This window comes from Heliangelus exortis, chromosome 1 (assembly GCF_036169615.1).
Source record: "Heliangelus exortis chromosome 1, bHelExo1.hap1, whole genome shotgun sequence".
Classification (NCBI taxonomy): domain Eukaryota; kingdom Metazoa; phylum Chordata; class Aves; order Apodiformes; family Trochilidae; genus Heliangelus; species Heliangelus exortis.
The window spans coordinates 127,413,705-127,432,748 of record NC_092422.1 but is presented as its reverse complement, the minus strand read 5'-3'; the positions used below and the strand labels follow the sequence as shown (position 1 = coordinate 127,432,748).

The 19,044-nt window shown below is 34.0% G+C and overlaps 1 protein-coding gene across 4 annotated transcripts in view; it reads left to right on the top strand.

The window, feature by feature from the left end:
• Nucleotides 1–19,044, top strand: part of LRRIQ1 (leucine rich repeats and IQ motif containing 1) — a 108,441-nt gene that overhangs the window by 60,753 nt on the left and 28,644 nt on the right. For 2 of the 4 annotated variants that reach the window (XM_071765868.1, XM_071765878.1), the window contains exons 23-24: nt 4,129–4,230; nt 14,138–14,212. In XM_071765868.1, coding sequence (XP_071621969.1) covers nt 4,129–4,230; nt 14,138–14,212 — 177 coding nt within the window. Of the gene's footprint in view, nt 1–4,128; nt 4,231–14,137; nt 18,549–19,044 lie in introns of those variants that run through there. The other 2 variants (XM_071765900.1, XM_071765889.1) reach the window with 2 other exon arrangements.

Here is a 19,044-nt window from a genome sequence, read left to right as displayed (position 1 = left end):
CTGTGAATTTTATAACAACCTCTGAAAGTTATCTTATTTTTCTTTTAAGAGGTCTGGAAGCCTTTGCTTGCTTTCCTTGTCTCCCTTACGCTGCGCTCTTACTTCTTGTTTAACCATTTCTCCACCATAGAAAAGCTCTCTTGTTGATGACAGCATGAGATGTTAATTCTTAACTGCCACATATGTAGGAAAAGAAAAAAGGTTAAAAGTCACTGAAATGGGTCTTGACTTATAGAACCAAAGGACAGTGATAGAGATGCTTCAGAGAGGTTAACAAATATTTTTAGCTCTAATTAAGAATTCGCGAGAGCAATGCAATGCTAATTAAAAGAAGAAAAAAACCTCATAGCTATCAAGCCACCCCCCTCAAAACCCACAACCCCAAAGCAGATGATCTTATTATACAACATTGATTTGTTGAATTAACAACAGTTGGAATAAAAATCTGGGAATATTATTTTTCCTTGTTACACATTACTTAAATGACCGCTGATCTATATTTTCTTAGCAGCAGAAAGAAAGAAAATTTTGCTGTTGTATATTGCATGTAGCAGTATTATCTGGGAACTCCAACCATGGATGACTTGGGGTTCTAATTGCTGTCCAATTATGGAACAAAATGTGATCTTCCTTCCAAATGAGTTTACAAATTTAATTATCTTAGAGATAAGCATCTGTCACTTGCTGCTACTTTGATTTATCCACTTTCTAAAGTTGGCACAGATATGTTTATATTTTTCTAATTACAGATATTGCACAACAAACATTTTTCCATTTCACATATTCTCAAGTTGTTTAGCAAATGTGGAGGCAGATCAGGCAGTAACTATTTCTTCCATATTGTTCCTATAACATTTCTTGTGTTTGTCCATATTATCTTCTATATTTGGAGTCAACCAAGCAATATGCATTAAATTACCTCCCTGGTTCCTAGATTGCCAGCACAGATCATCATCTAATAAGCCACATTTCAATTACTATGCCTGAATCCAGGAAGGTATTTGTATGATTTTGAACTGTTGGACTCTTTCACAGTTCTCTGTGTGAAATCTAAAACATTTGATTGCTTATCATCAAAGCATACATGCAGTTCATTTCCCTAGCTCACTCAGAGACTGAAAGCGCTAGTATTATAAAGTAATCTATGTAATATTGCATACATTTGGGACTATATAGAGAAAAAGACTCATTTTTAATAACAAAAGAGCTGTAGGCAACAGTAGAGCTTATCCAGGTTAGGTATAAATTCAAGTAGTCTGGCACTGTATTAAATCCCTGTAGATTATTTAAGTTATTTTTGCAAAGACTTGAAGATAAATCTTGTGATAGAAATCTCTCAGAAGAACATTTTCCATCATTTCCCTTTCTTGCCAGTTCATGGACCTTTTTTACTCTTGGTATCCTTATGCACAAATAATTGTTTGAAAAATCTATGGTGGCACTTATAACTTCATGTGACTTCACCCAGAAGTCTTTGTTAAAGTTTAACTTTGGAATGGTTGGAGTAGGTTTTGTAAGTAGCATAAAGCTAGAAATTAAAAGTCTTTTTATCAAGCCAGTATTGTACCAACACTGTATGCTGAATGCTGGTAAATTTGTAATTAAAGATTTTTTTTCCTGTACATTTTTATTTGTGTATTGTACTTACATGGCTATGTATCTTACAAGTACAAGAAAATACAATTGTAATTCATACTTTTCTTGAAATATTTTTATGCTTGATACTGTAAAATTTCAAAGAAAACTTATAAAATGTATTGTTATTGCAATATATTTTTATATAAATCCTACTGTGATCTGCAGCCTCTCTTGCTACCTTGAAGAACACTAGGTTGGTACAAATTTGTTTTTAGGTTGAGAGGCATGCTAAAACAGGCCTACTTTATCCATCTATGCAAAGTAAAAATATTTACAACCTGACAATCCAGTTTGTAAATAAAATGATTCTTCCCATTATCAGATTCATTCTAACAATCTACTTTGAAAACTAATGGATCTAATAATTGTTTTTATCGTGCTTCTTTGGTAGTTTCATTGAGTTTATACTTTAGTCAGTAAAAGTGGGTTAAAATATGACATCCTCTGGGCTAATCTGGAAGCCATAAGAATCCTAGAAAACAAAGGTTCTTATAGAGAATTGGTGATAACAAAGTATAAGGTATCGCAGATTCTGCCTCGGGAAGGCAGATTCCTAGATTACTTCCATCCATATTTTTCATGATTCCTTTGTTAATCAATTTTGCTGCTTTGTGAGAGGTTGGCAGGAATAAGAACATTCTGTCAGCCAAATGCTGCTGTGCTGTGGGCTGACCAGAATCACAGAATCACAGAATGGCTTAAGTTGGAAGGGACCTTAGAGATCCTCTGCTCCAGTCTCCCTTCCATGGGCAGGGTTGCCTCTCAACTAGACTAGGTTGCTCAAAGCCATAATATAACAACATAACCATAACATAATATTTTGATGTATTTTCTCAATGTATTATCTCTTAAAGTATCCACATCCCATTAGAGATTTTCTCTGGGCTTACAATGTGAAGATACAGTATGTCTGTGTCATCTTACTTGTGTCAAGAGAATATTCTCTGAGAAAAAGTTGAGCTTGTCTAGTCAAAACCAACTTTATAATTTGCTGTTAAACTTAGTAAGAAATTGCCCACTGGCTTAACAGAACATTCTGTAAGTAAAGAAACCAAAACAAAAAGCTACTTTGTTGCATTATTATAGATACTTTTATAACCTTGCTCAATAGGCATGGTCAAGGTCCTGTAACAAGCTCAAAAGGAAGCATCAGATGTAATTAGTCATGTCATTCTGTCTGAATGCTCTTTGAGACTTTCCATCTTCTCCGTTTTCCTGCTGTATCTGTTCTGGCACTGTCTCACATACTAATTTTTGCTACACTTGCATTCTTTATGAAAACTGAGACCTTTCCTTGTTGAATCTAATTGGTTGCTATTTTCTATTGTTCCATTGTTGTTTCTAGGTTCTATTGCTGTTTTCCCTCTTTATATTTATTATTTTTCCTTTTTTTCTGACAGCTTATAGTCACCTTTGCAGAAAAAACTCTTCTGCCTCCTTTGTTCTCAGATATCCTTGAGAAAGTATTTTTCTGCTAGTTCTGTTTTCTTCTTTAATCATGTGAAACATGGTTGTTTGATTTTTTTTCAATTAGCTTTCTGTTACTTAAGTTATGATGCTCAGTGTCTTACCTACAAAGCCTTATGTACTTTTGCTCTCAACATTATGTATTTGCTTTTGTTTCTACATATTTCTGTCTTTTTATTTTTCTCTTCAGTAACTGACTGGTTTATTCTACAGTGTGTAAAATTTTCGTATTCTTTCAACCCACTGTTTCCTTTAAACTCCTTCTTTCCTCCCATGTCAAGCAACCATTTCTTCCTTCACATAAAAAATAAAGCATGAAATCACCTTTCCTGATTTGTGTGGTTTTGTGCTAGTTCAACTTTTGTTAATTAAATGTCTTATTTTTTCCAGTCTAGGACCATGTATTAATGTATTATCAAGATTTATCTAAAGTTCTGTGTGCATCTTTGCTTCTTTTTAAAGTTTTCAAGTTAGCAGTTATGAAACTAATCAAGATTTCATGCTGTGGCCTATAGATGACTATATAGACTTTCGGACTATTTTTAATTTCAATAACCATGGGAGAAACTTAGCTTTTTATCTGCAAGTTTAGCCTGAAAAAATAAACTTGTCTCCTGTTAACATTTTCTCTGTGTAAATTACTTGATATAGACTGCTGAATCATTCTGAACCAAGGCTTTTAGAAACAGTGCTTGGCTTACATTTGGTTAATATTTCTGCTTTAATTTCAAGCTTTAAAAACAGATTTTGTTAATATTGTCTGCAAATATATGCTTTAGAATTTATTTTCAATTTAGAGATGAACTAGCTAAAAGATCCACAGAGTTAAGGTCCTACAAAATGATCACTTTGCTTCTCAGTTGCCCATGTATTTCTGTTGCTTTATTTTATAAAGTTTACTCCTTGTGAATATAAAACCTACTTTCATTTTTCATTTATTAAGTGGCTAAAAGGTGAAAAACTGCTTGAAGGAATGAATGAGCCAGGTCTGACCTTTGATTTTAACTTGTTCTTGTCGTCTAGACCCAGCTGTGCGCCTGGCGTTGTTCAAAAACAATGAAAATAAACATCTCTACATGAAACCACCAAGGAAGACACAGCCTAGAAGCACTGATTACTTTGAAGGTATAACAAGTATTTCACTTTATCTGTATGCATATGAGCATATAGATCTTGTAATGTCTTTTAAGCAACCCTACTTGAAATGTAAAACAATATGCATAAATGAAGACAGGAGTTTAAGGTTCTTATCTCTTTCTGGGTATCTCAAGTTACAGCAGTGAAATATTTCAATTCATTGGGGACATGGGGGGTTACTCCTAGAGATTAATAATGAACTGGTGCCTAATTTATTTATTTATTTATTATTATTAAATCATCATCATAAGTATAATCATCATTAAAAGCATCAAAACGTGTCATATAGGTATAAATACAATGCCCTGTGATACAATTTTATAAATGAAATATTACTTCAAATTCTTAATTCCTTGTCACCTTTTCTGAAGCTAGCCTTTAGTTCCTTATAATTGTTAACACATTTATAGAAAGTTACTTTCATAAATACAGGCTTAAAACTCACCACTCGACAGAAGACAAGAGAAGAATAATCAGCACGTAAATATAAAATTGTCTTTCCAAAATGATTTAAATATTGATGTAGCTCTTTTACTGTTGAAATTCGTGTTACAGTACAATTGTTTTCAATACAGTTACAATAAGGCCAAGACTATTTAATATACCCTTGTAAAAGACAGACCATCTGGAGAGGCATTGTTTTTAGACTCTTTTCATTCCTTTTGTTACACAGAATTGTACTCCCAAAGTTGTGACCTCTGTCTTTTTACCTCTTTCAAAGACATAAACATATACTATCTGATTTAGACCAAATCCCTTAAAGTAAAATCAATAAAGATAATGCTATGTTAACGTTCACCAACTGAAGGTAGAAATCAGAACTTTCTGAGACACGTGTGCAATTAGTCTGACTATACCTGAACCACAATTAACCTAGCTATATGAAAGTCCAAATTTGCCTCATATTCATGAGCCCATTTTCCATCTTGGTTGGAAACAATTCTTGGTGAATGCTAAAGAGGAAAAAAGTTTGCACTATTATTTGCCTTGGATCCAAGCATGATTTTAGCTAGAATATAGACTCTGTGCCTGGTTTAGCAGTCCCAGTGTCTCATATCTATTCCTGTGGCATACACTTACATGCCAGAATTCGTCACGTGCTGAAGAAATAGAACCTGCAGACTGACTTCAAGACACTGGGTGCCCAAAACAACAAGCAGTAATGTGAATGTTCAAAGAGACAAGCTTGATTCCATGCTCAGTGCCCTAAAGTAAGAACAGGTTTAGTCTAGTTTCCCTGCCACCAGGGGCACAAATCCTGTTCCCACCAGAAGACATTTCTCTCCATTTTGGGAATCCAGTATATACATTCTATTTACTGATACTATTGTTTGAATACATGAAGGGAAGACAGTAGCAGATTAGCCATCAAAAGGCAGGCACTATAGTGACACTCTTGTTCATCTTTCAAGGACCCTCATATTCCTTTTGCCAGCTAACAAACTGGTATTTTCTTCAGCAATCTGTTATTGGCTGCTTACATCCAACCTGCTGAGCCTTCAGGAAAACAAGGAAAACTCCTCTGCTAGACCAGAATATAAAATTGTCCTTCTGCCTGATGCATTGCTACTTCAGATGATATGGCCAGAAAACACTAGGTTGTGGATTAGAACCCAGAGTGCAGCACAGGGTGTTAATTTATGTGTATGTGAAATACCACCAGGGACAAATAAGGGTTTCTAAATATAGAATTTGGTAACACTTTGCATGCTATCTACTACAAAGCAACGCACCTGCATAATTTCATAGAGTTGTTTTGTCAGTTATTTCTTGCCTCACAGAAAAGCTTTTTTCCCTTTCCACCCTCTCACCTTTTGACTATTTCTTCCTCTTTTACCTGGCATAGATTTCTTTGTGTCTGTTCTGCAGTGGAAATTCTTTGTGTAACAAAACGTTGAATCTTTTCACTCTGTATCCATAGATTTTGTGGACACTGTATTTTAAGTTAAGAGGGAACACAGACTAGTCCATTGCACGGTGGAAATTAACTTCCTCCATTCAAGACCTTTTACCTTCACAGACTGGTAGTCAGGACTGTGGTAGAAAATTTGGAGTCTGATCTATCTCCTTCATGAACCATTAAATAAATAAAAAAATAACAATAAAAAAAGTGCATTATGTATATTCCTGCTTTATTTCTTAACATTGGGAAATGGAGGGAGAAACCATAGCATCAACAGCAAGTACATGTAATCTGTTAAATATCAGAATAACTACTTTTGAAAGCGGATGCCTTCTGAAGTGAAACAATTAGAACAGTTTTAGATTTTCAGACTGGAGCACATAATGATAGTGAATATTTAACAGGTAATCTTTCATCCTCTTTGTCTCTTTGTGTCGTGCTTAAATGCACAAAGACAAAAGGCATGAAAAAAATAAGATGCATAAAAATTTAGAGTTAAAAGGGACTAGCTTGATATCTGATGCTTGTGTGTTTTTGAGATAAAGGTTGTATTCTGTCATAATTTGCCTTCTCATCTAAACTACTGCATCATACTGACCGTTGTATCTCGCAGCATGAAGCATCTGTAAAATAATATCTAAACTTAGTAAGCAGTCAGTGTTGATGCAATAATTCAACTATTTTCCTGTTACGGAAATTATGAGGGCCTTATATGCAAAATTTTGATACCGAATTTTGAAAACTTGTGCGCAACTTTGATCCCAGGGGACAATTCATATATCTCTAGTTCGACATACAGATTGTAGGAAAATACATTTTAAAACTTGAGTCACATCGTACCTTTTCATTAAATTTTACAAGCATCATTATGCGTTATTCTCTGATGTTACAAAAATCCCCACAGAGGAGCATTATTTTGCATTTATCTCACAATAGAATCGTAGAATCATAGAATTGGCTGGGTTGGAAGGGACCTCAGAGATCATCAAGGCCAACCCTTGATCCACTCCCACTGCAGTTCCCAGACCATGGCACTGAGTGCCACATCCAGTCTCTTTTTAAATATCTCCAGGGATGGAGAATCCACCACTTCCCTGGGCAGCCCATTCCAATGCCTGATCACCCTCACAGTAAAGAAATTCTTTCTAATGTCCAACCTAAACCTCCCCCGGCACAACTTGAGACCGTGCCCTCTTGTCTTGCTGAGAGTTGCCTGGGAAAAGAGACCAACCCCCACCTGGCTACCCCCTCCTTTCAGGGAGTTGTAGAGAGTGACGAGGTCTCCTCTGAGCCTCAATATAATCACAGTACACAAAATAGTGCACTCAATACTCAAAATAGTACACATATTAGTCACAGGCAAACAGCACGAGAGAGCATTGTTTCGACAGACAAGAATTTACTATTTACAACTACAAGCAACATGTGAAGGCATGAACCATGGGGATATAGTTAAACGTGTGTTAGAGTATATGTGTGTGTGTGTGTGTATATGTATCTCTCTCATGTAATTTATAGCATTCATGTGCATTTCCTAATCCTAATGCTTTCCACTAGATGTTCTCTCAGTTTTTTTAAAAATTATTTTACTGCATGTGCTCTTTGTATAATACAGATTCATCAAAACGATTACTTAAATAAATAGCATTTTTAAATCATATATATATATATTCAGTACATTATAGTTAGCCACAGAATAAGTATAAATATGTGTTTAGTGCTTCTGTAAAGAAATTATAGCCTGATCAAAAAACTGAAGGCAGGTGAAAGCCTGGCTTGAAGTACTTTCACTTCTGATGATTTGCTGGACATTTCCTGGGATTATGTACATTACACTGGGGTTTTTGTGTGTGTGACAGGGTTATGCTTCTAGTGTGGTTGTTAAGTGTCAGTGCTAGTTGGCAAATAAAATACATCTGCTTATAGTTTTAATGAACATTCTTGTAGATTTTTGTGTGTTTTGTAGATGGTAGAATATTTTTAGAGAGCTTTGTGACTGCTTTTCCTCTTCTCTGGGGGCTATTTCAGACATTTATTTGATGTTAATAACCTTGATTATTTTGGATAAAGTAGATCAGGAATGGAAAAAAGAATCTAGCCTTGACTTTCTCTTTTCTTGAAAAGTTCCAGATAGTCCTGATTGAATGTGTAACAGAGCATCCCTGCCAGTTCTCAGTCTGTAATTACAGGGTCTGTAATTTCATTTACACAAAGGAAGGATACCTACTTTTCCAAACAACAGTGTGAGTGCTTTGTCCCAGTCCAGCAGCTCAAAACTAAAGGAGCCCTCAGGCCTCGAACATTGTTATACTACAAGGTTTTGCAACATTATATGACTTTTGGGGTCCTCTAATCCATCTACTTCAACAATTTTTGTGGTTTAGCCAAATAATTTCTGATGAATGAGAAGCTGGATTTAAACTTACAAAGTTGGAAAATATTATTTGTATATGATTCACTTAGTCTACAAAATTCTGAAAAACTATGTTCTAATTAATTATGTGGATTAAGTGGTTTATTGGCACATATAATTAATTTATTTTTAGTCATATCCATATCTGTCAGTGGCACTTCAAAGAAGTGGAAACAATACAGCTTAACTTCACCCAGTAATGTGCAAAACGGCCAGTGCCAGGAAATTTAACTGTACTAAAAATGCATTGGTCTGTTTTGTCAAGATCTATTTACTGTAGCAGTTTTGGAACTTGTAGTTCTAATTGGCAGTGCTGTATTTCCTGTCATTTTATGCTCATTGGTGACTAAAGAAAATTTAATGGGTATAATGTTAAGACAGATTTTACCAAAACAAATTTCATAATGAACAGATTATGCTTTCTCAGGTGGCATTTAATTATGGAAATATTTTTTCATTTCTCTTTAAATTGTCAGTAGAAATAACATTTTTTTTTTCATATTGAAACAAGAATAAGAGGTAAAATGATCTTTGGACTATGTCATATGATTGGAATATAAATATCAGGGATCCATTTGAGGATGTCTATTTTACAACTTTAAGATAGCTCGTGATTATGAAACTCCTTGTAGTCTCAAGTGGAAAATGTTGCAAGACATTCTTGTAGATTATCATTAGCAGCACTAACTAATGATTTGAATTTGAGACATCGAAAAGTGGCAAGTTAAGGTTGTCTTTGAATTAATTATGTGAGGTCATTAAAATATTATTGCATAATGATCAACATAGTTTCTTAGATTTTCTGTGTTACAAAATATGGATGCATTGAAGAAGTATATGTGGCAATTACAAGGAATGTATATTGATTCAAATTACTAATTCCTTTAAATATCTCATTTTAAATAAATGAGAGTGGATGTTCATGATTTTCTGTGCTTTAAATATTTTGTTGTTTGTTATTAAAGAGCATTTAAAAGACACTGAACTGTAGCTAGTAATTAGTGTTGGCTTTTTTTGTCTTTTAGAAATTATCTATTTTCAATGGAAAATATAAATGGCATCATCTCCCAGGAAGCTCATTGTTTGTAAACACCCATTTCTAAATTAAGTCATCTATTACTGAGCTGTGGTCTGAAGAAGATTAATAACCACAGTCTAAAACTGGCCCTGCTGCAGTTCTACTAGCTGAATTGCCATGTTTACAGTAAAATGCAATTATTACATACCACCCAGTCATTAAATTTGTATGTCACATTAGGGAAGCACTTTCTAAACCATACAGCACTGGCAAAAATGACAGAATAATGCATTTCCAGAAAATGTCAGATCTGTCCTGAAACGTGATGAAAATGCATTACAGAAACCTGTAGTGTGGAAGGGGGTCTATCTTTTAAAATCAGAATTCTATGGCTTTGTTTCTTTTTATTTAGCTTGAGCTCACACAACAGAACTCTCTCATTGAAATATTTTCTCATTTTAAGGAATTAATGGCTCTCCACCAGCCCTTTAACATGTAAAATGAGTAGGTTACTTGTGTCCAGTACATCCAAAAAGAGCCAGGATAAAATAAACATAAGGAGTTGGATATCTTGGAAAAAATCTGTCATGGGTTTGGGTTAATCATCTCCAGAAGAAATTCAACTTGATGCCTGAAATGTAAGACTTCTTGGAGAAAGCAGTAAAGCCTGAGGCAGTGTTGATCTGAAGGAGTGCTCTCCATGGGTCAGAGCTGCTCTGCTGGCAGAGTGCAAACCCAGTTCACAACAGCGGTGCGCTGAAAAGTTGTAAAAGACTGCAGGGGCCTTGCAGTGCATGCACTCAAGCTTCAGTTACATAGTTCTGGTGGCCCAGTTTCTTATTATAAAATAAAACTAAAAAATAAAATCTGTGCCTAATTTTCTAGCCTCCTGTCCATCAAGTATACTGTAGGATTTTTTCACTATTCATGGAATGAAGCAATGCTGAAATTATGGTATATGTTTGTTTTGGCTTGTTTGTTTTTAAAAAGTAAAATATCATTTGAATGCATTTATGCAGTGAACTTCAGTGTCTGAATATTTAGAAACATCTTTCTGTTTGTCTGAAACTCCTGGAAAGGAGGCATCTCTCATAGGTACATACTAACTTAGTAGCATGAATTCTCACTGTTGTTCCAGTCTTTACATGTTAGAAGTTTCTTACATATTCCAGCTGCCTGTGTATTATATCTTTGTTTGTCTCCACTGTTTTGCAGACTTGGAATTTGTTGTGGTGATATCGAGACTTTATTAGTCCATCAGGCTTAAATGTGATCTCTGAGCTGGAGAGTGCTTGTTCCAACAAACTTACAATAACTGGATTTTATACAGTGTGTAGGCTACCATTAGTGCTTCCATTACATAGTCGTTTACAGCTCGTAATAAAGAGCCTTTTCTGCATTTTGCCTGTAACTACCCAATGATACATTCAGTAGGAATGAGTTTTTATCCAAAATGCCACCAGGGTTGGAAACTAGCTTTTCTTATGTCGCATAAGGTAACAGGGTGGCTCAAATAGTTTTATTTGCATCTTCTGAGATTCTCTTTTTTTTCCTTTCCTTGACATTCTATGTACAACAGCGAGGTAGTGAAGATACCTGCATGTCACCCAATGTATACGTAAACAAGCTGACTCCATGTTCACAGCTTTAATACTACATAAGGCAATCATTTTGGATGAATAGACCCCTGAGTACCGAAGCATTTCAAATCCTTTTTCATTTGACCACTCAGTGACCTGATAAGTATTTCCTGTCCCTAAGTAAGGTTGTGACCCAGGTCTTAGAGTGCAAAAGACAGATAATTTTAGCAACAAGTTAAATCCAAATGGATTTGGTTGGAGGGGGTAAGTGAAAATAGGTTTGGCTAAATTCCTCTAAAATAAAGTGTTACAGCACTCAGATTTAGTACATCTAGTTAAAAGTAATTGTTGAATTTGTTGCCATCTGTTTGGATGCCTGGGGACTGCAGCCAGTATTGGGGTGGCTTGTTTATTTGTTTATACCCAGTACTCTTTTTTACACTTCAAAAAACTAATTGCTAATTAAAAGGTCATTAAATGTGCATTTTTAGATACATTCCAAGCATTTTCCAAAGTGAGTATTTCACATGTTAAAATCATGTTGGTATGCAAATGGTAGTTTGACATTGGCCACAGAAAATGTATGTTCTATTTCCATAGAAGTATTATGAATATTACACTGCACAAATGCTCAACTTGCAAAAGAATTTCCATTTGGTGTAGAACTATAAACAAGGAATAAAATGTATTCTTAGAAATATTTTATAGGTAGAAATCTTGTTTCAGTAGGACAACATGATACATTTTAAATTACAAGTAAAGAAAATTTTCCTGTAGCTAATACATCTTAATAGCAATACTGCTATGTATTTTAATTACTTTTTGAGGAGAATTAAAGGAAGGCCTTCATCCCAGAATTTTTCATTTATTTAAAAATGTAATTGATTAAAGTTTCTTGTAGAGGAATTTTTTTTTCTATTATGTAATGGGATCTATGATATTATGGAGAATTAATAGATAAACAGTATTCCAAAATGTCCATTTTCATGTATTTAGTAATGAAAACACATTTAAGCCTCTTCCTTTTTTATAAGTAGTAATGTTGTGATTCAGATACTAATAAATATTGGTAATGTGCAATATTTGTCAAGCAAAACACTTAAACAGGACTCTAAAATTTTAATCTAGTATTTAATATTTTACGTTATTCAAAACTAACTTTTATACTGAAGTCTTACTCCTTTTACAGGTTTCATGTAATCTACAAAATAATATGCATGGTGAACCTAGGTGAATTTATACGACATTGTAAATAACTTGAAAATTTTCATAAAAATGTGCAGTCATGCAGTGTAATTCCTATGCTGTGTTATTTCTCTAAGGTACATCTTCCAACTTCTAACTTTACAGTTCATTTCTTACCATGTGCAATACAGAAATACTTAGCAGTTGTTTGAAATTCACAGGTTTATGCTGTTTTATGTGTGCACTGCAGATATTTTATCTGGTTTGTATATATAAAAAGGGTAGAAATATTGAATTTTCCAGTTATTTGTTATTTTTTTCTCATATTCTTATGAAAGGCTGTATACAAAGAGAAATTTTATTTACATGGCAGTCTAGAATACTTCTTCCTCTGCAGGTTTATTGTCACGTTAACTAATCCAACATAGTTATAATTTCATAAATTGCTACATTTGTATAATCTCATAGGTAACGCAGTTCATGAAACAAAATAAATAAATCGAAGTAGCCAGAGAGAAGAAGAACTTTATTTAGTTTTCACCATCATCATTAAAAAAGCAGATTATTTATTGCTTTAATTTTTTCAGTGGTTTCTAAATGCAGATTGAGTATTGGACCTACTAAGAAATTGACTGTGGAAAGACATTTTCCTAAAGCTCTTGCATGCCTATTGTTTTCTATGAAGCAAGTTTAGTAATTTTCAGCTCATGAAAAGAGCAGGGATATCATTTGTCAAAGGTAGAATTTAACTTCTTAAAATGGAGATTTTAAAAACTACTGTGTATTTTAAAGCTGAATTTACTGATAATTCTCTTTAGGAACCGATGTATATTTTATTGTAGTGAGTGTAGATAAATTAGTAGTGAATTCAAAAAGAAAGGGAGCTATGTGCTACTAGGGCAGAAAGTTCTGATTTAACCTACCAATGACCTGACTTTGTTTGTTCAGATGACAGTTCTAAAAGTGTGCAGAGAATATTCCCTTTTAATACAGTTACTTGCCGCGAGCCGTGACCTCACTGCCTGTCAGGGAGCAGGTCTGAATTGGCCCTTTCTCTGATATCGTGACATTGCTTCTGTTGCCTCGATTGTGACCTCTGATTGCATGATACCCCTGAGAGTTCAACTTAATAAGCGTGACTCCTGACTCTTAGCCAGGTCTGCCTTCTTAGGTTTTGTCAGACTTTACTTGTGTTCTGGTCCACATAGGCTAAAACGCTGCATAGGCTGTCACCATATCATGTGAGCTGTGTGCCCTGTGTTCAAAATTCTCTTTCAGACTTCTCTCGTTTATTGCAAATGGAAATATTTATAAAAGCTTGCTTGGAATAAATTTTAAAAGTTGCTTCTTCCGTGGTTATGCCTGTTCAGGATTTTGGGGTTTTGTGCCTTTGTTATTAATGCTTCTCTATATTAATAAGCATGCGATTTATTCGTGCGTCATATTTATTCCTTACATTGAAATTTGCTTTTTCTCCCCTATGACAGTGTTATATATTTTTATGACTTCCCATAAACAATGTTTGTTCATTAAAGAAATAGTAAGGGAAAATCCCTTTTTTTCATTGCATAATTAATGCAGTTGCACAAGGAGACAGTATTGATGAGCACCCAGAGCACTGGGAGATGTAGTTATTCAGGACTAGTCAGGTGAAAGATGAAGAATCTGTTTGGAATCCAGGAGAAGGTGAGTAAAATGAATGCTTTTCAAATATCGTTGAAAATTAGATAATTTGGTTTTAATGACTATTTTGCTACATCACTGCATTCTTTTCTCCTCTTTTCCTCCTCTTCTAGCCAGAATCCTGAAGGAGAGTGTTCAGAGACCTGGCTGCCTTGAGGATGATGGTGTTATTCAGACATTTCTCCAGTGTTAGTATCCCTTGATGCATTCACTGAACCAGAATATGGAGAAGTTCAAAGGTTTTAAAGAGAGTTTCAAGAACTGTGGTACAAATTACAGACAAGTTTCTGTATTTACTTACATACCTTTTTTGTATTCTCACTGCAGATACATGTACCTTTTTCTTGCCTCTGTATCAATACCTCTATGAAACTGGTTCTAATCAATGTATATAGCTTTACAGAAAACCAGAAAAATCTTGGTGAACCAATAATATTTTCTGCTTACTTCACTATCTACATTTTTTTAAATGCTGGAAATACTACCATTCAGTGTTTCTTCTTTTCTTCAACTGTTTCAAATAATTCTGTTTTTCTTTTCACTCGAATTACATTGTGTTAAAATTGTTGTATCTTGCATGAAAAGGAAACTAAATTAGAATCTTCCCTCAGAAAGCAAGTTCTCTGATACAGGGTAAAAAGTTCATATTTTCTTGTTACACTCAAACTTGGCAATGAAATGCTGTTCATTCTTCTTTATGACCATATCTATTACAGTGGAAGTAAAATCTTGGTTTGACCGGTTAAATAATACTCTGTTAAATACATATGCTAAAAATATTATAATTAATCATGTATATAATTAATCTTATACAAATTCTAATGTAAATTAGCTCAGTTTTAATAGACTAATTTAGTCTATAGGACTGTGAAACTTATAATATGATTGCCTGTTCCCTTCTTTTGGAATAAATAGTATAAGATTAGCTGCTGAAGGTTTGTAATCTCCAGTGTTAGTTTGCTTAACTAATTAGAATTTGTGGGATTTCACTCCTTTTTGTAACAGAACTTAATGCTCTGTAAATTCTGGTGCTGTTTGCAGGATCTTAGATGTCTGGCTGCGAACAGGCAAAGTTAGGGACTGACTGACAACTGTTTTAACTGTTGTTAGCCAAGAGGTAAAACAAATTATACTTTTAAGTTAATTAGTTATGGCTGTTCTGAAAGCTATGGCAAATATAAACAGAATGTACATGAGGCAAATTCACCTATTCAGAATCATTCTCTATTTAACTTATTCCCTCCTGTTTAAACTAATTTTACATATGCATACATACATATGCAAGTCAGTGAGCTGGAGATTTTTGTAGCCATTTTAGCTTAAAATTTTAGTTAAAAAGTAACAGTTTAAACACACCTGCTTCAAAAATAAAATATTTGCAATCAAACTTAAGCAAAATTAAATAACATCTAATATCCAACTGTGGGTTTTATTTTGTTCATTTTCTCATTTAAAAAAGAATTTAAATTGAAGGCCAAAAAAGTTCTCTAAAAGAACAGGAGTCAGGGCTAATTTATTCCCTTTTCAACTCTGATTTCTTCATTCGGTGAGATTAATCATGCAAACCTCTGCGATGCTAGGAAAAAATGTGCCATTGTAACTATGACTGATGCAAAATCCATTTAATTAATTAAGTCTGCTCAACTCCTTTCAGGCTGAATAGACTTGAATATGTGTTGGTTTTTCTGAAATTACATATATGTCCCAATTATTGCATTTTTCATGTGTTTACCAGCTGAAAATTTCAGTTCAGCTAATCAAGAAATCTTTTAAAATACTAAGCTCTCTGAGCCATATGAATTAAGAATCAGCGTGGGGCAACTTACAGGCAAACTGTGGGTTTGTTTTCTTTTGGTTTTTTACCTGTTCTTCTATACAAATGGAATCCTCTTTTCCTAATAGATCCATAAGCCACTGGACTTTCATATTATTTATTTTCTTCCATTATGTTGTCAACCAAGTAAGTGTAACTTAGGAAGAAGAATTAGTACTTTTATGTGTATGCTTGTAGTCACTCAGAAGTTTAGTATTTATGTTTATTTTTAAGCTGGATATAAATGTATAAGTATTGTACACACTTGGGGATTAACTCACTTTAGATTCAGAGTCTTAAGAAAAAGAACCAGGTCTATCTGAGACTTTTTTTCCATTGAATTCAGTGAGCATTAAATCAAGCCTTGTTTATATAATGTTTGGCATAGTGACAGGCCTGATCTTCAGTGGAACCTCTGGGTTTTACTATAAAGTAAATTAAACAGCAGCCTTGCACTTAGTCTGTGTAGACTTTGTGTGTATGTTTGACAATGTAGAGCGGTTCTGCTGTTACACATTACTGCACTGACAGAGCTGTAAATTGTTGTTCCAGTACCTGGAATAAATACCAACAGGTATTAAGAGTCAACATAAGAAAGTAAGCCAGAAAGACTTCCACCCACACAAAATAAAACCCTTTAAATTGAAAATCACGCATATACATAATATATAGAATAAATGACCGATTCCTATGTGTTCAGAACCTAACTACATTTTGAAATAGATAGAACAATTTTATTGCTTCACTTGCAGAATTACTCTTTATTTTTAAGTACCGATCACATATGGTAGTCATATACATCACGTGTGTTGATGAACAAGAGTTCCTAAAAAAACAGTTCATATATTATTCAGATAATTATCTAGGAAAAATGTTTATTCTCAAGAGTAAATATATAAAGACTTTTCCCAAGCCGAGATAAAAAATTTACATATTTTAGTTACTTGCTTATAGAAATTACGGGACAATTATTAACAAAATGTAAGTCTGCTTTACTGACTTTTTTCTAATAGTTGGCATAAGTGTCTTGTCACATAGCACTCTCAAATTGTTATTTTGAACAAATATTTAGTTGGACTTTTTCGACCCTTTCTTGTTCTTTTAAATCCTTCAGTGCTAACAAACCCTACCTTTATGATTATCACACTCAATAAAATCTATTTTAGTTTGTATCTTATGCCCTTTTGATAGGGGACAACATAGTAGTTAGACCTTCTGTGCTCTTACAAAATGTTCCTTGATATTTGTTTTTTCTGATAATTTCTTTGTAAGATCTGATGTCTTAAAACTTAAATAGTTTTGCTTGGTTTATTAAATTTAGAGAAAGGTATTCCTCTGGCTTGGACTCCATATGAAGTGATAGTCTTTTCTTTCTTGGGAATGCTGTTTCATTGCTGAACAACTAAGCATTTCCGTTCAAGTTCTTGATTGTTTCTGTCAGTTAATGTTAAGAACTGGTATTTATAGAAATAAAATCTGTCAAACGATACTATTAAAAAGTTTTTGGTGTTATGCATCTCTTAGTTTTCTTCTGATCGAATTCCTCCTTCCAGAAGAGAATGTCTGGCATTAGAGGGTCTGGTAATTCCCAAAGATGATGAGGAAAAGTAGAGACAGGGTGTTTACTTGGCAGATTTGGGGGATGAGACATAAATTATGTGAGTGTAGGCCATAAGGATAAACAAAATAGGCCTAGTCTGTTTTATTCTTTACATTATCTAATGTATAATTAAGCATGGAAATGCTGAACGTAGCACTTAAAAATACTTTACTCTTACTTGATTTTTTGGTTCTTCAAGGACCTTGATTATCCAATGATCTCTGGATAACTCTTGGCTGTACTCCAAATATACTTCTCAGCAGTGCTGTTGATGAAATTTGCCTGTGCCAAGTGGCTGAAGCAGGTAGTATATAGACTACAGAACACTGTTCAGAGAAGACTACACAAAAGAATAAAGTAAAAGCACAGCATAGTTCTGTAGGGTTTTTGTTATGTACCTTTCTGAACTTGTAAAAGTCTGGGAGGATCTTGAAGAGTGCTGATGGCAGGAAGGAGCAGTTGGCAGCAGGAAATCATCTCTTTGAGTGCGTGTGGATAGAATATCAATCCTGTAGTTTCTCTGTTCCTGTAGAGATCGGGCTTGGTTTTGTGTTGTGGGTTTTTTGTTTTAGTTTGGGTTTTTTTAAGAAAGAACTAAATTTGTTTCTCAGATACAAAGGGATTTTGTGTCATTTCTCAACTTACACAAAAAACAAGTGCCTTTGGCTGGTTGGACTGAGAAATGTCAGTCTGTTCTTTTTAGATGTAGTGCAACTTCTCTCTGTTTATGTTCTGGGAGCCTGAGGAAGCCATTTGTATGTGTCTGAGCATAGGTAAATGCCAACACACTAAAATTTTCTTTATATATACTCTTTATCCTATCTGTTGTCACTTATTTCACATTTATTCCTGTGTAAAATACAACTTCATCTTCACTGTCACCACAACGTTAATCCAACAGGAAATTTCTGGCTATCCTGATAATAATGCTTTTTATTATACTATTATTACAATATAAGAGTCCAGCCTACGGGGTCAGAAGAGCTTGATGTTTTGATGCTTTTAATGGTTGCATTGGTACAAACAAAACTATCCAGAGTAGCTATTACAGTTTAATTGAGTGGAGTCTGTAACTATATAGGATTTAAATAAAAATTTAATAAATGCAAAATCATAGTCATCAGAACTTTGCATTTCCTTGGAATTTTTCAAAGAAATTAGAATTTTAATACTTCCAAATGTCTTTCCAGTTTATTCTGCTTTTTCTTCTACTTTTCTTCTGCTTTTTTATGATGAAAAATGCACACGGCCTTTGTCGTTGACCGAGGCTAAACAAATACATGTTGAATTCCAGTGTTAAATGAGTACTGTAGCAATCTTAAGAAATAAACCATTTTTTCCTGAATATTTCCTTGATATTAATGTGTTTGAACAATATTCTACATAACTCTTAAGTGTAATGATTTAAATGGTACAAATTAACCAGTTTACTCAAATGGCAGAATATTGTTTTGTTTTCTGGATTTTTTTTAAAGATATTATTATCTGGTGGACAAGGAAATCTCATACAATTTATTAGAGAGTGTGAGTCTGCATTGAACTGGTGCATGACTGTTACTTTATATTTTCTTCCCATCTCTATGATTTATTTTTAATTGATCCAAGCA